At 37.1% G+C, this 14,970-nt stretch overlaps 2 protein-coding genes across 2 annotated transcripts in view; both read left to right on the plus strand.

Annotated features, from left to right (window-relative positions):
* Positions 1 to 14,970, plus strand: part of LOC135783587 (protein mono-ADP-ribosyltransferase PARP14-like) — a 108,012-nt gene that overhangs the window by 80,490 nt on the left and 12,552 nt on the right. The window contains exons 12-13 of the mRNA XM_065294331.2: positions 2,465 to 2,702; positions 14,816 to 14,952. Coding sequence (XP_065150403.1) covers positions 2,465 to 2,702; positions 14,816 to 14,952 — 375 coding nt within the window. The remainder of the gene's footprint in view (positions 1 to 2,464; positions 2,703 to 14,815; positions 14,953 to 14,970) is intronic.
* On the plus strand, positions 8,940 to 14,794 carry LOC135736265 (E3 SUMO-protein ligase ZBED1-like). Its single transcript, XM_065255007.2, has 2 exons — positions 8,940 to 13,239; positions 13,376 to 14,794. Exons 1-2 carry the CDS (start codon positions 12,538 to 12,540, stop codon positions 13,625 to 13,627), a joined length of 954 nt encoding a protein of 317 aa, XP_065111079.2. The 5' UTR covers positions 8,940 to 12,537; the 3' UTR covers positions 13,628 to 14,794.

Below are 14,970 nucleotides of genomic sequence, written 5' to 3' on the forward strand. Positions count from 1 at the left end.
GCTCAAAATGTGGTGTTTTTGCAAAAACCTACCCATATTCAAAAACTGATTGCAAAAGAACCACTAAAGGTAGGATGAAACGTTTTTTTTTTGTTTGAAAGCAGAGGGTCTGTTCTTTCATTTGGTATGTTGTATGTTTATATATTTAAAGAAGAACATTTTCTGGAAGGCATTAAACTTTGGTGAAAATCATGAAAAGCGCTGGCTGGCAACTTTTTTTAAAACGCTGGCGGTGAAAGAGTTAAGGCGGAAAGTTACATGCTGTGAACTTTTAAATACTCTTCCTAAGGGATTCATGCGATTGACACCAAAAGTTGTGTCCGTGATGGCGAGATGCTCATGTATTATTACATGAACAGGTATGTTTTACATTAGCTTACACATACAGTGTCCAATCTGTGCTCTAATTAATGTTTAACCCTCTGGGGTCCGACCATTTTGGGACACTGGCAGAGGTTCTGACATGCTCTTACATTTGGTCTTTTTTCAGTTGCTTTAAAACATAATAATGGCAAGTGTCTCATAACACTGCATTCATCACAAACTGGGCTGCAATATTATATGAGCTACATGTATGTACATGTTTGTGTTTTTGAGAGACAAATGTTTATGCGTGGTCCACAAAACCCATACTAAACATGTTTTCACAAGAATTTTCTAAACAGAATCTAGTAGTCTAGAGTTTTTTTTTTTCTTTAAAATTATGTGAAAATCATTCTGCCTACTCATTCACTTAAACAATAATTGATTTAGAAATTGTAAGACACTTTTTGCTTAGAGGGGCCATATTCGAGAAGGATTGATTGACGGCTGAGAAACAAAAGACTTGCATAATGAGCTGCATAATGAGCCTTTAGGCAGGAATATGAGAGGGAACTACAGTAAAGAATGTAGAGGACAAAAGGAATATATACATGTTTGTTTGTGGTTTATTAAGAAGTTAACAATATAATCAAAATAGAAATGAAGGTCAGTGGGACATTTTCAGTTTATTTGGAAACAAACCCTATTCAAAAACTTAACTTGTATAAACTAAGAAACTGATACACAACAGAGCTGCTCATTTTGGCATATAACTTTATGTCCAAAAAGTGTGAATATGTTTTTCCACTTCATAGTTTTGTACTGATGAGAGGGATGCAGACCGTAAGAGAGTTATAAACAGCTGTTAGCATAAATTGTCATCAGAAATAAGCTTGCATACATAACTGATGGGTAAATATCACTTATAGCACTACATTCAGATAAACTATCATGTACATAAACTAAATTCAGAACATCTCAGATAAACATCTGCAGTGATTAGTTATATAAAAAGCTGTTTTCAGATTACTGTTTTCAGATGCCCATCGACAGATTGTCTAGCTTCTGTTGTTTTAATCTGTTTCTGTAAGTGCGTATGAACTAGAGGTCTTCTCGGGTCCAAAGAAATGTACCCGACCCGAAATGACCCGAATCACTTCATACCCGAACCCGACGTGCATAAATAAACAATTTTTAAAGAAAGACCCAACCCGAGACAAACCCGAGAAATTTAGACCCGAGTCCGACCCGAACTAGTGAAATTTTTTTTAACCCGACTGGAACCGAATGTAAACGGCACTGACGTGTGTGCATTCTGCAGACCCACGCGCAGCAGTCAGACAGAAAGAAATTCCGGTGACCTTGCAACCAATTTGGCGAGCTGCTCCATTCGTTTCACTTTGTTATCTGACGACGACACCAACGTAACCGCTAAAATGTACATTTATAATTGACTGACATGTTTGTCTCAACGAAAATTAACCTTCCGATTAACCACACAATGTCGCAAGCGCTCTTGGCAAACAGATGAGAGGTTTGAAAAGGACATTGATGCACACAGGCGAGAGAGTTCGGGTCTTCTTGGGTCCGTTCAGAAAAAACACATTCATTTTTAAATTACCCGAGACCCGATGCCGCTATTATTGTACCTCGGGTTTTCGGATCTAAGTGGACCCGTGAAGACCTCTAGTATGAACTCTAAAAACACATTGCATATGGCGTCCATGTGCGCGAGCTCGCGTAAAGTGCATTGTATGGAATTGTGTTGCATGTAAACAATATATGGAATCATATAACAGCACACACTTAAAAGATCCTGCAGTGCTGCCTTACTGAAAGTTGCCATGAAGGATACGAAAGTGAATTACTGTGTTTAACACTGTATGCATGTAACACTTGAGTTCACCTGTCCTCATTGCCTCCTGCTACAAAATAACATTGCCTGTTCCTCCTATATTTACCCACTAAAATGCATATCCCCCACTGCTCACTGCTTTCCTAAGGCCATCGGCTGGCGGTGGCAATCGGTGTGAGGGTCCTTTCATCGCTGCTTGCCGCTTTAATTTATTTTAAATTTCTAGGAGTGCTAATAATTTTGTCCAGTGTGTATTAGAGAAAAACATTTATTTAATTTATCTAACAGGTATTTTTTTACTCTAAGGTGATAAAAAGAGACCAGGAAAGCCTTTTTACCAAAGTCACATGGTGCATTCTGGGACCAAGGGGCTTTTGGGAAAAGGTATCGAAAGAGATGAATCATAGGCTTGAAAAACGTGATGTGAAAGATGGAATTGTGGATGCACATGGTTTGAAATGGACTGTGGATTTGAGAAAGATGGTTGCCACAGCATGTGGGACAGGAAAGAAGACCAGTCTTAAACGACTAGAGAATCGTTCAGGTATGGTTAACCTTTCATTCGTGATTGTTTAGTGTGTGTAATCTAATTTAATTTACAGTAGTTCCAAATTGGTATTTTGCCGAACATAGTTTCTTTTAATAACAGCTCTTTGCTGCTTTAAAATTTGAGATCCGGGCCCGTATGTATAAAGCCGCTCAGAGTAAATTTTTAGTCTTAAGTGTGTCAAAATTCTAAGAATGATGTCATTTTACTCTTATTTCTAGACTTAAGAAAATGTTTGATTTATAAAGCCTCCTAAGTGTTAAGACTAGGTCTCAGCTCCTAAATTATTTAAGAGAGCTGGAGAGGTCTCTTAACCTAGTTAAGAGTAACAAGAGGGCAGCAGAGAGGCAGAGGATCATTCACTTTACAACAAAGAATGTGTTAGAATGACTTTAATTAAAATGTATTTCTATAGCACTTTTGAAAACAATTATTGTTGCATTGTTGCAGAGCAGAAAATGTACAATAAATACATGTTAGTAGTATATAGACAGTAGACAGGAATTAATATAACATTATGATATATAAAGAGTATAGGGTTTTTATACAATGTATATTATATTGCACAATATAATATACAGTATAAGATGTATATTAGTAAAAAAGCACATTCAAGTGCTTGCACAGTACCAATAATTTTTATGGGATTATCAAGACAGCAATGGTATAATGTATATAAATTTGAAAAATATACACTGTAAAAAGTTAAAGTTGGATCATATTATTGATAATGCCTAAAATGTAACGTTTTTTCAACTTCTCAGTTTCAATTTCTCAGTTTAAGTGAAATAATTAAAGTTAAAAATGTTTAAATATTAGGTGTTAACAGTTGAAGTAAGGTTTTTAAGTAGAGCCGCTTTTACATTTTACAGTTTATGATAGGTAAATAAAATATCAGAAAATGTAAATAAAATCAACAATAAAAAATGTGAAGTACAAGATTGCAGTGATATCATTACATGTAAAGTGATATTAGAGTATAAAACCCTGACCCAATCATAATGTTAGCAATGTTAGCAGTGAGCAAGCCAAAGGTGAAAGTGACAAAGATGGCAAATATTACAATTGTGTTTAAGTGGAGAAATCCAACTTAACTTGATCATCTTGTTCAGGCTTGATCATCAAAGGTTTTTTTATCTAAGTGTTTGCAAACTTTAGTCTTTTCTTTATAAACAGCTTGTGAGTGAAGTTAAAATAATGTGATTAATCATCTTAATTTTTTTAATAACATTATGTTTGTCTATTTCATTAACATGTTAAAAACTTGATCAAAATGGTGCAAAATGGTTATTTGTAATATTGTTAAACATTTTTTGAAGCAAATTTAAATATTTTAAAAATATATTAAAAATATCTAAATACTAATATAATTTGAATGTCTTCATGATTCATAAATGGTGTCACATGCTGCTGTGACTGTATAACATTGCCGGCTTTCTATTGGCTGATTCAGAGGTTAAGGGCGGCCATTTTAGTTTGAAATCATTGTAGTCCTCAGTTTGCAGCACTTAAGTCAGCACTTAAGAATGAGTCTTACACTTTACTAAAAGTTGCTTTCAGCTTCTTTATAAACGTCTTCTATTCTCAAACTGGTCCTACTCCTTACTAAGAATTTTTTGACACTTAAGTCATAGCTTAAGACTATTCTTAAGAGCATTTCTGAGATGTTTTATACATACGGGCCCTGAGATCAAATCCAGCATGCAGTTGATTGAAATGTTATCTTAGTTCAAATCAACAGAATTTCAGTTTTTAACTTAAATGTTGCCTTTTGTTCAGACCCGGCGCCAGACACAAATTCACGGACGGGCATTTCATTTCTCAAGGGGGGGGGGGGGGGCGCAAATGAGATTAACCTCGCTGCAATGCATAATATCATTAATTATCAATTAAATGGACAAAAAACCGAGGAAGAACTAACATACCTTTCCCTTAACGCAATACAACGGATGAGTCGTAAAGATTGGACCTAGCCAAATAACAAGGTGATATGAGACACAGCGATCTTTTAACAGTATACATACTGAGAACTATATTCTCTGAAGACGAAGCACTGCCGCATGGTTAACAACTAGAGCTAGGAAAACAACCAATGAAAAGAAGGAAACAAAAAAAGAAAGCTGCGTGACCGTGATAAAACTAGGATCAATATTGGACAAGCATTTGAAAGGGGGAGGAATCTACGAGATTTTAAAGGGTTTAAGCTGGATGCAGAGCTTGCCACATTTCCTCTCAACAGGTAATTGTGCTTTATCAACCATTGATTGTATTTCGGAGTGTTATGTAAGTAATCTAAGTATTCTTGCTAAGTATGCGTTCACAATAATACTGGTGCACACGCGCTGAAGAAAATGAGCTCGAAGGAAGGGTGCTCGGTGTTAGTGGGGGAGGGATCTCATTTGTAATGCATCTATACTACAAGTGAACTTATAAGTATACTAGTAGTAGTTTACTATTTTAATGAAATTAGCAATTTTTAGTTTAGGAAAGTACACACTGAAGTGTACCCTCAGTAAGCTACTATTTAGTAAACTACTATTTAGTTTATACTGCAAGTATGCTTGCAAGTTTCTTTAAATGAACATATATTTATACTTGTTATAGTTCACTATTTATGTATTATTTTTGCACTTGCGTGACACTAGAGGACAAAGCTTCACATTTCAAATCAATAGCTTCAAATTTGAAAGCTTCCTGCAAAATGCAGGACATGTGGTCCACCTTTGGTAATATTAAGTGGGTTTTTAATTTACACACTGTTTAACCCTCTGGGGTCTAAGGGGTTTTTAGGGCCCTTGGGAAGTTTTGACATGCACTGACATTTGTGCTTTTTTCAGTTGCTTAAAAACATATTAATGGCAAAAGTCTCATAACACTGTGTTCATCACAAACTGGGCTACAATATTATATAATCAACATGTATGTACATGTTTGTATTTTTGAGAGAAAAATGTTTATGCGTGGTTTTTGAAAAAGCAAAATTTTTAAGTCACTGATACAGCTCCACAAAACTCATTCTAAACATGTTTTCCCAAGACTTTCCAAACTGGATCTAGTAGTCTAGAGTTTTTTCTTCAAAATGATGTGAAAATCATATGGCCTACTCAATCACATAAAGCAAGATATTGATTTACAATTTCTAAGACACTTTTGCTTGGGAAAGGCTGTATGCATGGAGGCGGGAATGCTCCTGAATAATCAGTGATTGACAGCTGAGAGACAAAAGAGTTGAATAATGAGCCACTAATGAGCCTTGTGTGGATGTTCAACAGGAATAACTTTCTCTGTAGTAAAACCATGATAAGGTTTACTTTTCAATATAATGTAAATACACACACACACACACACACACACATTATATATATTTATATATATTTCTATTGAAATATTTTCTATTAATTTCACAAGTATAAGTTACCTTTTAAAAACCATAGTAGCTTAATCATGGTAAAGATACTGTTTGGCCATCTTAACATGAACACACTTAAACCCAGGGTTAGTGTTTGGTTGGCCAGCGAGAGGTTTACTTTTGTGCAGTAAAAAGCTCAAAAGAACAACTGCCTATCGTTGTCTGGACTCTTATTTGTGTATTTGTAATCATTATAGTGATACACAACAAGGGACACGCGTGGTAAACGTATCAATGTTTGTTTACAACCGCCGCCATTACCTCACGTGTTGATCATGAAAGCAGTGAATGTGTGCACACGCGAGTGATCCTGTGTTTAATTAACTTGCTGTGCGGAGATATGCGCTTAGACGCAACTAAATAAGGATTGTACTGTTTGGAATCGCGCATTATATAAGAATACCAAAAAGCGCGTCGAGTTTCCTGACTCGCGTGTTTGTGTATGTGTGTTCCAATCGCGTGAACTGTTTGACGGAAGAACAAAGAAAACACTCGCGTCTGGAGATACTGACACACATACGCAAGGAAATAAGGATTTATGTCATGTTTGGTGCAATCGGAGGGAACAACAAGGAATGGAGAGACTGGATTGTGGATTGCATATCCATTGACTGCAGGAGGCACGAGTCATGCATATGGATGTTTCTGCTCATTCACTTCAATGGCGCGGGGGTGTGGCGATCCGATCTCATTACAGATAATGAGGTAACTGGCGAAATACGGTACTTCTCCTCCTTCTCATACAGTTTACACCGAATGACAATATCTGTTTTCAATTTCACTTATATCATTTAAAAGGAGACATTCCAAGCATTATGTAGACATTTATCTTTTGTTTCTACACCAAGTATTCGTTAAGTTACAGTTTATTTTTCTGACGCGTTTCTGAAAGGACTTCACTGAGGGAGAGAGAACAGAACGTGCATCATGTTTATTTTCTTAATTTTGCGAAAAGCACAACATTCTGTTTTTATTGGGAGTGGACAGAAAAAAACTAGACACTTTAACGTTTGAAATGATGTATAAATCATATCTGTATGTCAAAAATCAGCAGAGTAATTTAAGTCTCTTTGCGGAGTGATTGAAAAATAAAGAGTTTGCGGCGCCCGCGCCACCGTCGACCCCAGAGTGTTAAAATTTAATGAAGATCACATTAGTGAGTGAGAAATCTTTTATCACTTGTTTCAGCTTCTTCTGTGTTTTTATCCGGACAAGATTCGGTACTAATAGATGCCAGTACAAGTGTTAACATATAACGTTAGCCTATGGTAATAATAACTAGCTAGTTCAACAAATAGGCCTACAGTGAAAGTCAGCCAGATGATCTTCAGACTGCTTTCCAAAAAAATCCCCAAAGTCTAGTTTGCTTAATTTGTCTTAAATTTTTTCTTTCCTGCTCGCTCACAGTTGTTAACTGTGCTAACTCCTCCCTTACCTGCTGCATATTCAACAGAGAGGAAGAAATGGAGAAGCCCTTAGGCTACCGTGATCAAAAAAATGTATTCTATAGGCTAGATTATTTTTAAAGTATATTTTTACAGGCTGTACGCAGTATATGCAAAGCCAAAGCGCAATGAAATAAAACACCTTATGATTTTGGGGGTGAACATAGGCTTCTAGTTTCATATTTGCTCAGTGACAGTCATTACATTCGGGGCTTGACTCAAAACATTCGGGGCTGAAGCTGTTGTATATTACAAACTCTACAAACTTTACAAAAATAAAGGAAAAAACTCACAGTTAGGAGTCCTCATCGTTCCATGTTGCAGAATAGTCCGCTAATCTCCGATATAATGTCATTGTATAATGCAACACGTCCTTGTCAAAATTTTTTCATTCAACAAGCATTCATTCTGTAGCTATCAAAATGGCTGAAAGCCACTAAAGATAGCTCTGGACCAAAACAGAGACACCTCCATGTAAACTCGGCATGATTGACAGGTGCGTCACAGGGAAGCTGGATGGTAAATGGTACAGCGAGCAATAAAAAAAATCCACAGCAGGAAATAAAACGTCACACAAAGATTGGATTTGTTATCTAATTGGCTACATGTTTTGTCTATCAATATTTTTCATGAAGTTATTGGGTGGTGGAGGAACAAGCAACGATAGGTTATATCAAATGACGTCACAAGTATTATACTGCCGCCCTAATTTTAAAAACAAACTTTAAAGGCGGGTTCATGCGTTTACTGGAACCTAAGGTGTAATCTCATATAAAGTGTTACAACATAAATGCTCTTCAGATTGTAGATTAAATTCTTTAACAAGACATTCATGCGAAATCTGCTGTAAACAATAGACTTTCATATGTGTACAATCCGTGAAATCTATATTTCACGGATTGTACACATTCGTGGACAAAAATGATCATTGGATGTATTCAATTACATGGTTTACATTGGTTATTCACACATATGAAACAAACTGGATTAAACACACAATCGTTATATCAACACAAAGGTAAGAAGTCCCGTTTATTTTTTGCATTTTGTCATCCGGACTCCTGCCACAAAATACTACATTTATAATCCTAGAGCATCCGTATCTCAACACAGACCCCATAAACTGGCACTAAACCCTTTCTAAGACACTTTTGCCTGGGAAAGGCTGTATGCGTGGAGGCGGGTAAGCTCCTGAATAATCAGTGATTGACAGCTGAAAAACAAAAGAGTTGAATAATGAGCCACAAAATGAGCCTTGTGGGGATGTTCAACAGGAATGTAACTTTCTTTGTAGTAAAACCATGATATGGTTTACTTTTCAATATAATGTAAATACACACAAACACACACACACACACACACACACACACACACATTATATATATATATATATATTTCTATTGAAATATTTTCTATTAATTTTATAAGTATAAGTTACCTTTTAAAAACCATAGTAGCCTAATCATGGTAAAGGTACTGTTTGGCCATCATAAAGTGAACACAGGGTTAGTGTTTGGTTGACCAGTGAGAGGTTTACTTTTGTGCAGTAAAAAGCTCAAAAGAACAACTACCTATCATTGTCTGGACTCTTATTTGTGTTCTTGTAATCATTATAGTAGAAACACAAGGGACAAGCGTGATAAACATATCAATGTTTGTTTACAGCCGCCGCCATTACCTCACGTGTTGATCATGAATGCAGTGAAAGTGTGCACTGTTTGCAATCGCGTACATAAGAATACCAAAAAGCGCGTCGAGTTTCCTGACTCGTGTGTTTGTGTATGTGCGTTCCAATCGCGTGAAAGGTTTGACGGAAGAAAACACTTGCGTCTGGAGATACTGACACACATACGCAAGTAAATAAGGATTTAGATGTCATGTTTGGTGCAATCGGATGAAACAACAAGGAATGGAGAGACTGGATTGTGGATTGCGTATCCATTGACTGCAGGAGGCACGAGTCATGCATATGGATGTCTCTGCTCATTCACTTCAACAGCGTGGGGGTGTGGCGATCTCATCTCATTACAGTTAAACAGGTAACAGGAGAAAGACGGTACCTCTCCTCCTTCTCATACAGTTTACACCGAATGACAATATCTGTTTTCAAACATTAGGGCTGAAACGATTCCTCGAGTAACTCGAGTACAAAAAAATGAGCCTCTTTTAATTATTTTAAAAACCCAGGTTATTCTGCAAAGGTTACTTTTATTTTGAAACAACCCGCTTACTGTTCATCCCCCACAAAGCGGAAGGAGACGCACGGGTTGCGGTGTTTTGATTTGAGGGCGCGTTGTTTGAGGGTGTTTTGATTGATAGTGCAGGCTGCAAAATGGAAGGGAACGATAAAGATGGCAATGAGGAAAGAGAAGAAACAAACAAGAAAAAACGACAGAAAATGTCCAAGGTTTGGGACCATTTCAAATTGAAAAGTAAAGAAAACGCTGTGGCGTGTGTCCATTGCCAGATCGAGCTAGCATACCACAACAGCACGTCGTCCATGCTGCAGCATCTAAACAGAAACATCCACTCTACTCACAGACAGGAGGACCATCACTCGAGACGAGGTAAATTTAATGTATCATTAAACAAATGTGATTGCTAGTTAAGATGAATGCTATGTAACGTTAAGGGATAAACCACAATGGCCAGTGCAATTCTGTGAAAATGTACCGCACGACGTATGCGGAGGTGCCCTTACAACAACGGATAATTTAAGAGCCTAAGTTATACCAAGCATACTTAGTAAAAAAATACATTTACTGTCCAGAAAAAGCTGTGAATGGCTCTTAGAATGAAACATACTACTAGATACTTTTTTAATACAGTGGCTTGGATGAATACTTAGTTGTTTGAATACTGAATAATACATTGTTGTAACGTTAATCAGCTGTGCTCCAATACAGCAGGTCTTTTAGTTTGATTGCAATAAGGTTTATATTTACACAGTCATGATAACGAACTAATAACTTAGTTATACCAAGGGTACTTAGTAAAGAAATACATTTACTGTCTAAAAAAAGCTGTGAATGGCTCTTACAATGGAACATACTAACAGATACTTTTTTTTACAATGATTTGGATGAATACTTAGTTGTTTGAATACTGAATAATACAATGTTGTAACGTTAATAAGCTGTGCTCCAATACAGCAGGTCTTTTAGTTCGATTGCAATAAGGTTTATATTTAAACAGTCATGATAACAGACTAATAACTAACTGTATAATAATATTTTGTATTATTAAAAAAATATTATGAATTATTATTTTTTTATAATTATATTTAACTTCTTTTTCAGTAAATCATCACAGCTTCGTATGGACAGATATGTGCGGACAGCTACTTCATGTTCCACTGAGCAAGCAGCTGAGTTTTCAGACATGATTTTAAACATGATCGTCACAGACATGCGCCCACTGTCCATGGTGGAGGATGATGGCATTAAAGCGATGATTTCCACTTTCAATCCCAAGTACGAGCTTCCTTCAAGACCTTCTTCATGAAAACGATTGAGACAAAGTATGATTGTATTAAAGGCAAGTTGAAGAAATCCCTGCAAGAGACTGACAGCATTGCACTCACAACCAGGGCCGGAGTGGGACTCATTTTCAGCCCTGGAGTTTCATGCCTTAGACCGGCCCACTTTAGTTCACGACTGACTATTAAAATAATATCTTTAAACCCTCAGTAGTATAAGTCTGCAGTAGTGCACTGTTCTCTGCAGCCTTGCAATTCACTGTATTTTTCAAATAATTTCATATTCCGTGCAAATGCAGTAAACAATTATATTTTTTGCCATAATCATGCATCCCTACCATAAGACCATAATATTACTAAAGTAAACTTATTCAAAAACTAAAGGAAACAAATGTGTTTGTGTTTTCCTCTATATTTCTATTTCTAAAAAATGGTGAGTCTTGAGATTAACTGTTGGGTTGATAACGTTTGGAAACCCCTGATATACAATACACAAGCAAGATTTATCAAGAATGCATTGGAAACAAATGGAAAAAATCTGTATCTTATTTTTTTAGTACTTAGATCATGTCTATTGCTAAATAACGTAGGCTAAGGTACATTGTGTTAAAAAAAAAAGAAAACATAATGGATATACTTTTGAAACGACTTTTTTCAAATAAACTAATGAGTTTTGCATCAAATAGATTTTTGTTCCTTGCAATAAACGATGAATAATGACTATTCATAGAGAGTTCATCTATGACTTGGATAAAAAAATACGTTTTGTAAATTCTTTTCCTTTTAGAGACCAGCCCGTTTGTTAAAAGACGCGCTCAAGTTTATTTAAAATATACACGTCCTGCGTTTCCCATGCGTTTTAGATGTCAATGAACCCTAATGCAAGAATTCTTCCAATAAGTGGTCGGGACTCGGGACACAATCAACTTGTGCATAAAGCGGCGGGGACATCTCTCACCCGCAAATACGCGTCATCCCGGTGGCATGACAACACCGGCCCTCGTGGCCAAAAAAAACAGACCGGCCCACCGGGAATCCTCCCGGTTCTCCCTATGGCCAATCCGGGCCTGCTCACAACTGATATTTGGACGAGCGTTGCAACAGAGGCTTATCTGGGAGTGACATGTCACTATCTTGGGGAGGATTGGGAAATGCTGTCCCACTGCCTGACAACGATGCCCCTTGGAAAGAGACACACTGCTGCTAATATTGCAGAGTGGATTGAAGATGTAATTTCCAAATTCGACATTCCACCTGAAAAAAATCAAGGCTGTTGTGCACAACAATGGTGCTAATGTCGTAGCAGCAGCAAACATTTTGCAAGAAAGACATGGATGGGCATCAGTGAGATGTGCAGGGCACACCCTCAACTTGGTTGTACAAAGCTCTCTAAAGATCCACCAAGCTATCTCCAAGTGCGTGGCTGCTGGGAGATGCCTTGTTGAACATTTTAAGAAGAGTGAACTTGCTTGCACCAAGTTGAAGGAGAAGCAGAAGCAAATGGGCACCAAGACAAATATGCTGGTGCAAGATGTATGCACACGCTGGAACAACACCTATCAGATGTTGTCCAGGCTGTTAGAACAAAGATGGCTTGAAACTGCTGCACTCTCTGACCCAGCAGTGACTCAGAAAGGGAAACACTACCTTGATCTCAAGCCTGAACAGTGGAACCTGATAGGGGAGCTGAGCCAGGTTCTTGAGCCCTTTGAAGCAGCTACAGTGTTTCTGAGCGGACAACACTATGTTACACTCTCTGCACTTCCACAGCTAGTGCACAAACTTAAGAACAACATACAGACTCCAGATTTTGAGACTGCACCAGTGAGGTCATTCCAGGCCCATGCAACAGAACAGATCACTGCAAGATGGCAAGGCTTGACAGAGTTTACACCTGAATCTCCAAACACCACCCTGCTTGCTGCTGTGCTGGATCCAAGGTTTCGAAAACTAGAGTTCTTGCCTTCTGACCAAGTATTCAAGGTTCAAAGCACAGTACAAACCATGGCTCTTGCTGTTGCTGCCAAAAAGCAACCAAAGCAGCTCACTGCTAGTGAAAATGGAACATCCAGCACAGTACACGACTCCCCAGAAGCGCATGCCAAGAGGGTCACATCATTCCTCGACATACTGGGATCAGACTCCAGCTCCAGTGATGAAGAAGAGGAGGAGCAGCAGTTAAACCAAGCTGTGCAGAGAGAGGTAGACAGTTTTTTAGTCCTCTTTAACAATTTTCACTATAAGGCATTACCCATAATTGAAAAAAACTGAAAATGACTTAAATAGATAAATAACAAAACTCAATTTGAATGATTTTGTTGTCAAAACTATTCCACAGATCTCGATGTTTTTCGGAGAACATCCCCTGTCCAAGAAGGAAAATCCACTGTCTTGGTGGATGATGAATGCAGCGCGCTATCCAACACTGGCAAAGCTGGCAAAGACCGTGCTGTGCATTCCGGCCACATCCACGCCATCAGAGCGTCTGTTTTCATCAGCAGGAAACATTGCTTCAAAGCGTAGGGCAAGGCTCAGTTCTGAGCATGTTGACATGCTTACATTTCTTCATTGCAATCACATGCTCCTTTAAAGACTTGCACACACGTCAAAAGAAAGACATTTATATTCTGATGAATATAGGGGCACTACTCAGTATATGAAACCATGCATGGACTCTTGTTCCAAGTTCTTGTCCACATGTTTTTGACTCCTTAATACCACAAAGCATTCCAAGAAGACGGTTAAGGCTTTTGTTATGCCTGAGCTGTAGATTGGGAAACATTTAGTTTTGAAAGTTATGTTGCACGAAGGCAGAGTTTTTGTATTATTTATTTTATTGTATGCCTTATTTTTGATTCTCTATAAAACTAATTTGAAAGTAATTTATTTTTATTTGTTTTTGCATCCCAGAAAATGCTTTATTTGAAACCCAAAAAGAATGTATGGCACTTAAATGCACTTCATTAATATATCAGTCAACTTAGTTTTCATTGTTTACAGTACAGAGAAACAATAGGTAATACCTAAATGTTTATTTTTGATAGAAAATGTTGTATGGATTGACACTATGCATTTATAAAAATAAAAATGTTGATTTTTCAATAAAAGGAAACCAATTAGTTGTTTATTTTAAGAGACCCATCTTGAATATTTCAAAATGTCCCTTTAATTCAGCCAAAATGCGTTTTATCCGATTACTCGATTAATCGATTTTTGGTAGAATACTCGATTACTAAAATATTCAATAGCTACAGCCCTAGTAGACATTTATCTTTTGTTTCTATGACAAGTATTCTTTAAGTTACAATTTATTTTTCTGACGCGTTTCTGAAAGGACTTCACTGATGGAGAGAGAACAAAACGCGCATCATGTTTATTTTCTTAATTTTGCGAAAAGCACAACATTCTGTTTTTATTGGGAGTGGACACTTTAACATTTTAAATGATGTATAAATCAAATCTGTATGTCAAAAATCAGCAGAGTAATTTTGAAAAATAAAGAGCCCGCGCCGCAGTCGACCCCAGAGTGTTGAGCCGTCTTTCATGTATCTACAACAAAGCATGTGTGACCGAAATTTGTTCCAGATGTAAGAATAATACAATTATTCATAAATGCAAGCACCACTAATATTTTTTTCAACAGACAGAGGCTGTCTACACAGCACAATTAACCATGCCCATGGCATAAGTTGTAAAGTCTGCATTTATGTCAATTTTGGGGCAATTGCACAAGATGTGTATGTAAAATATGACTCACTAACTCTGTTTTGGATTTTAGATTTTTCTTTGCCTATCTACTGGGACAACATGAACCCAAATGAGCCACAAAAGATCATTGACCTAGAACAATCATCACCAGAGTTCCAGAAAATAAAGGCGGACTTCAAAAAGACTGTCTCAAAAACAGTGCTCAAGGTATCAACAGTTTTAAAT

Source organism: Paramisgurnus dabryanus, chromosome 2 (assembly GCF_030506205.2).
Source record: "Paramisgurnus dabryanus chromosome 2, PD_genome_1.1, whole genome shotgun sequence".
NCBI classification, from domain to species: Eukaryota; Metazoa; Chordata; class Actinopteri; order Cypriniformes; family Cobitidae; genus Paramisgurnus; species Paramisgurnus dabryanus.

Excerpts from the sequence above, each read along its gene's own strand:
- LOC135736265 (XM_065255007.2), top strand. The coding sequence starts at position 12,538 with ATGGGCACCAAGACAAATATGCTGGTGCAAGATGTATGCACACGCTGG. Across the intron at positions 13,240-13,375 it reads ACCAAGCTGTGCAGAGAGAG|ATCTCGATGTTTTTCGGAGA; the intron begins GTAGACAGTTTT and ends ACTATTCCACAG.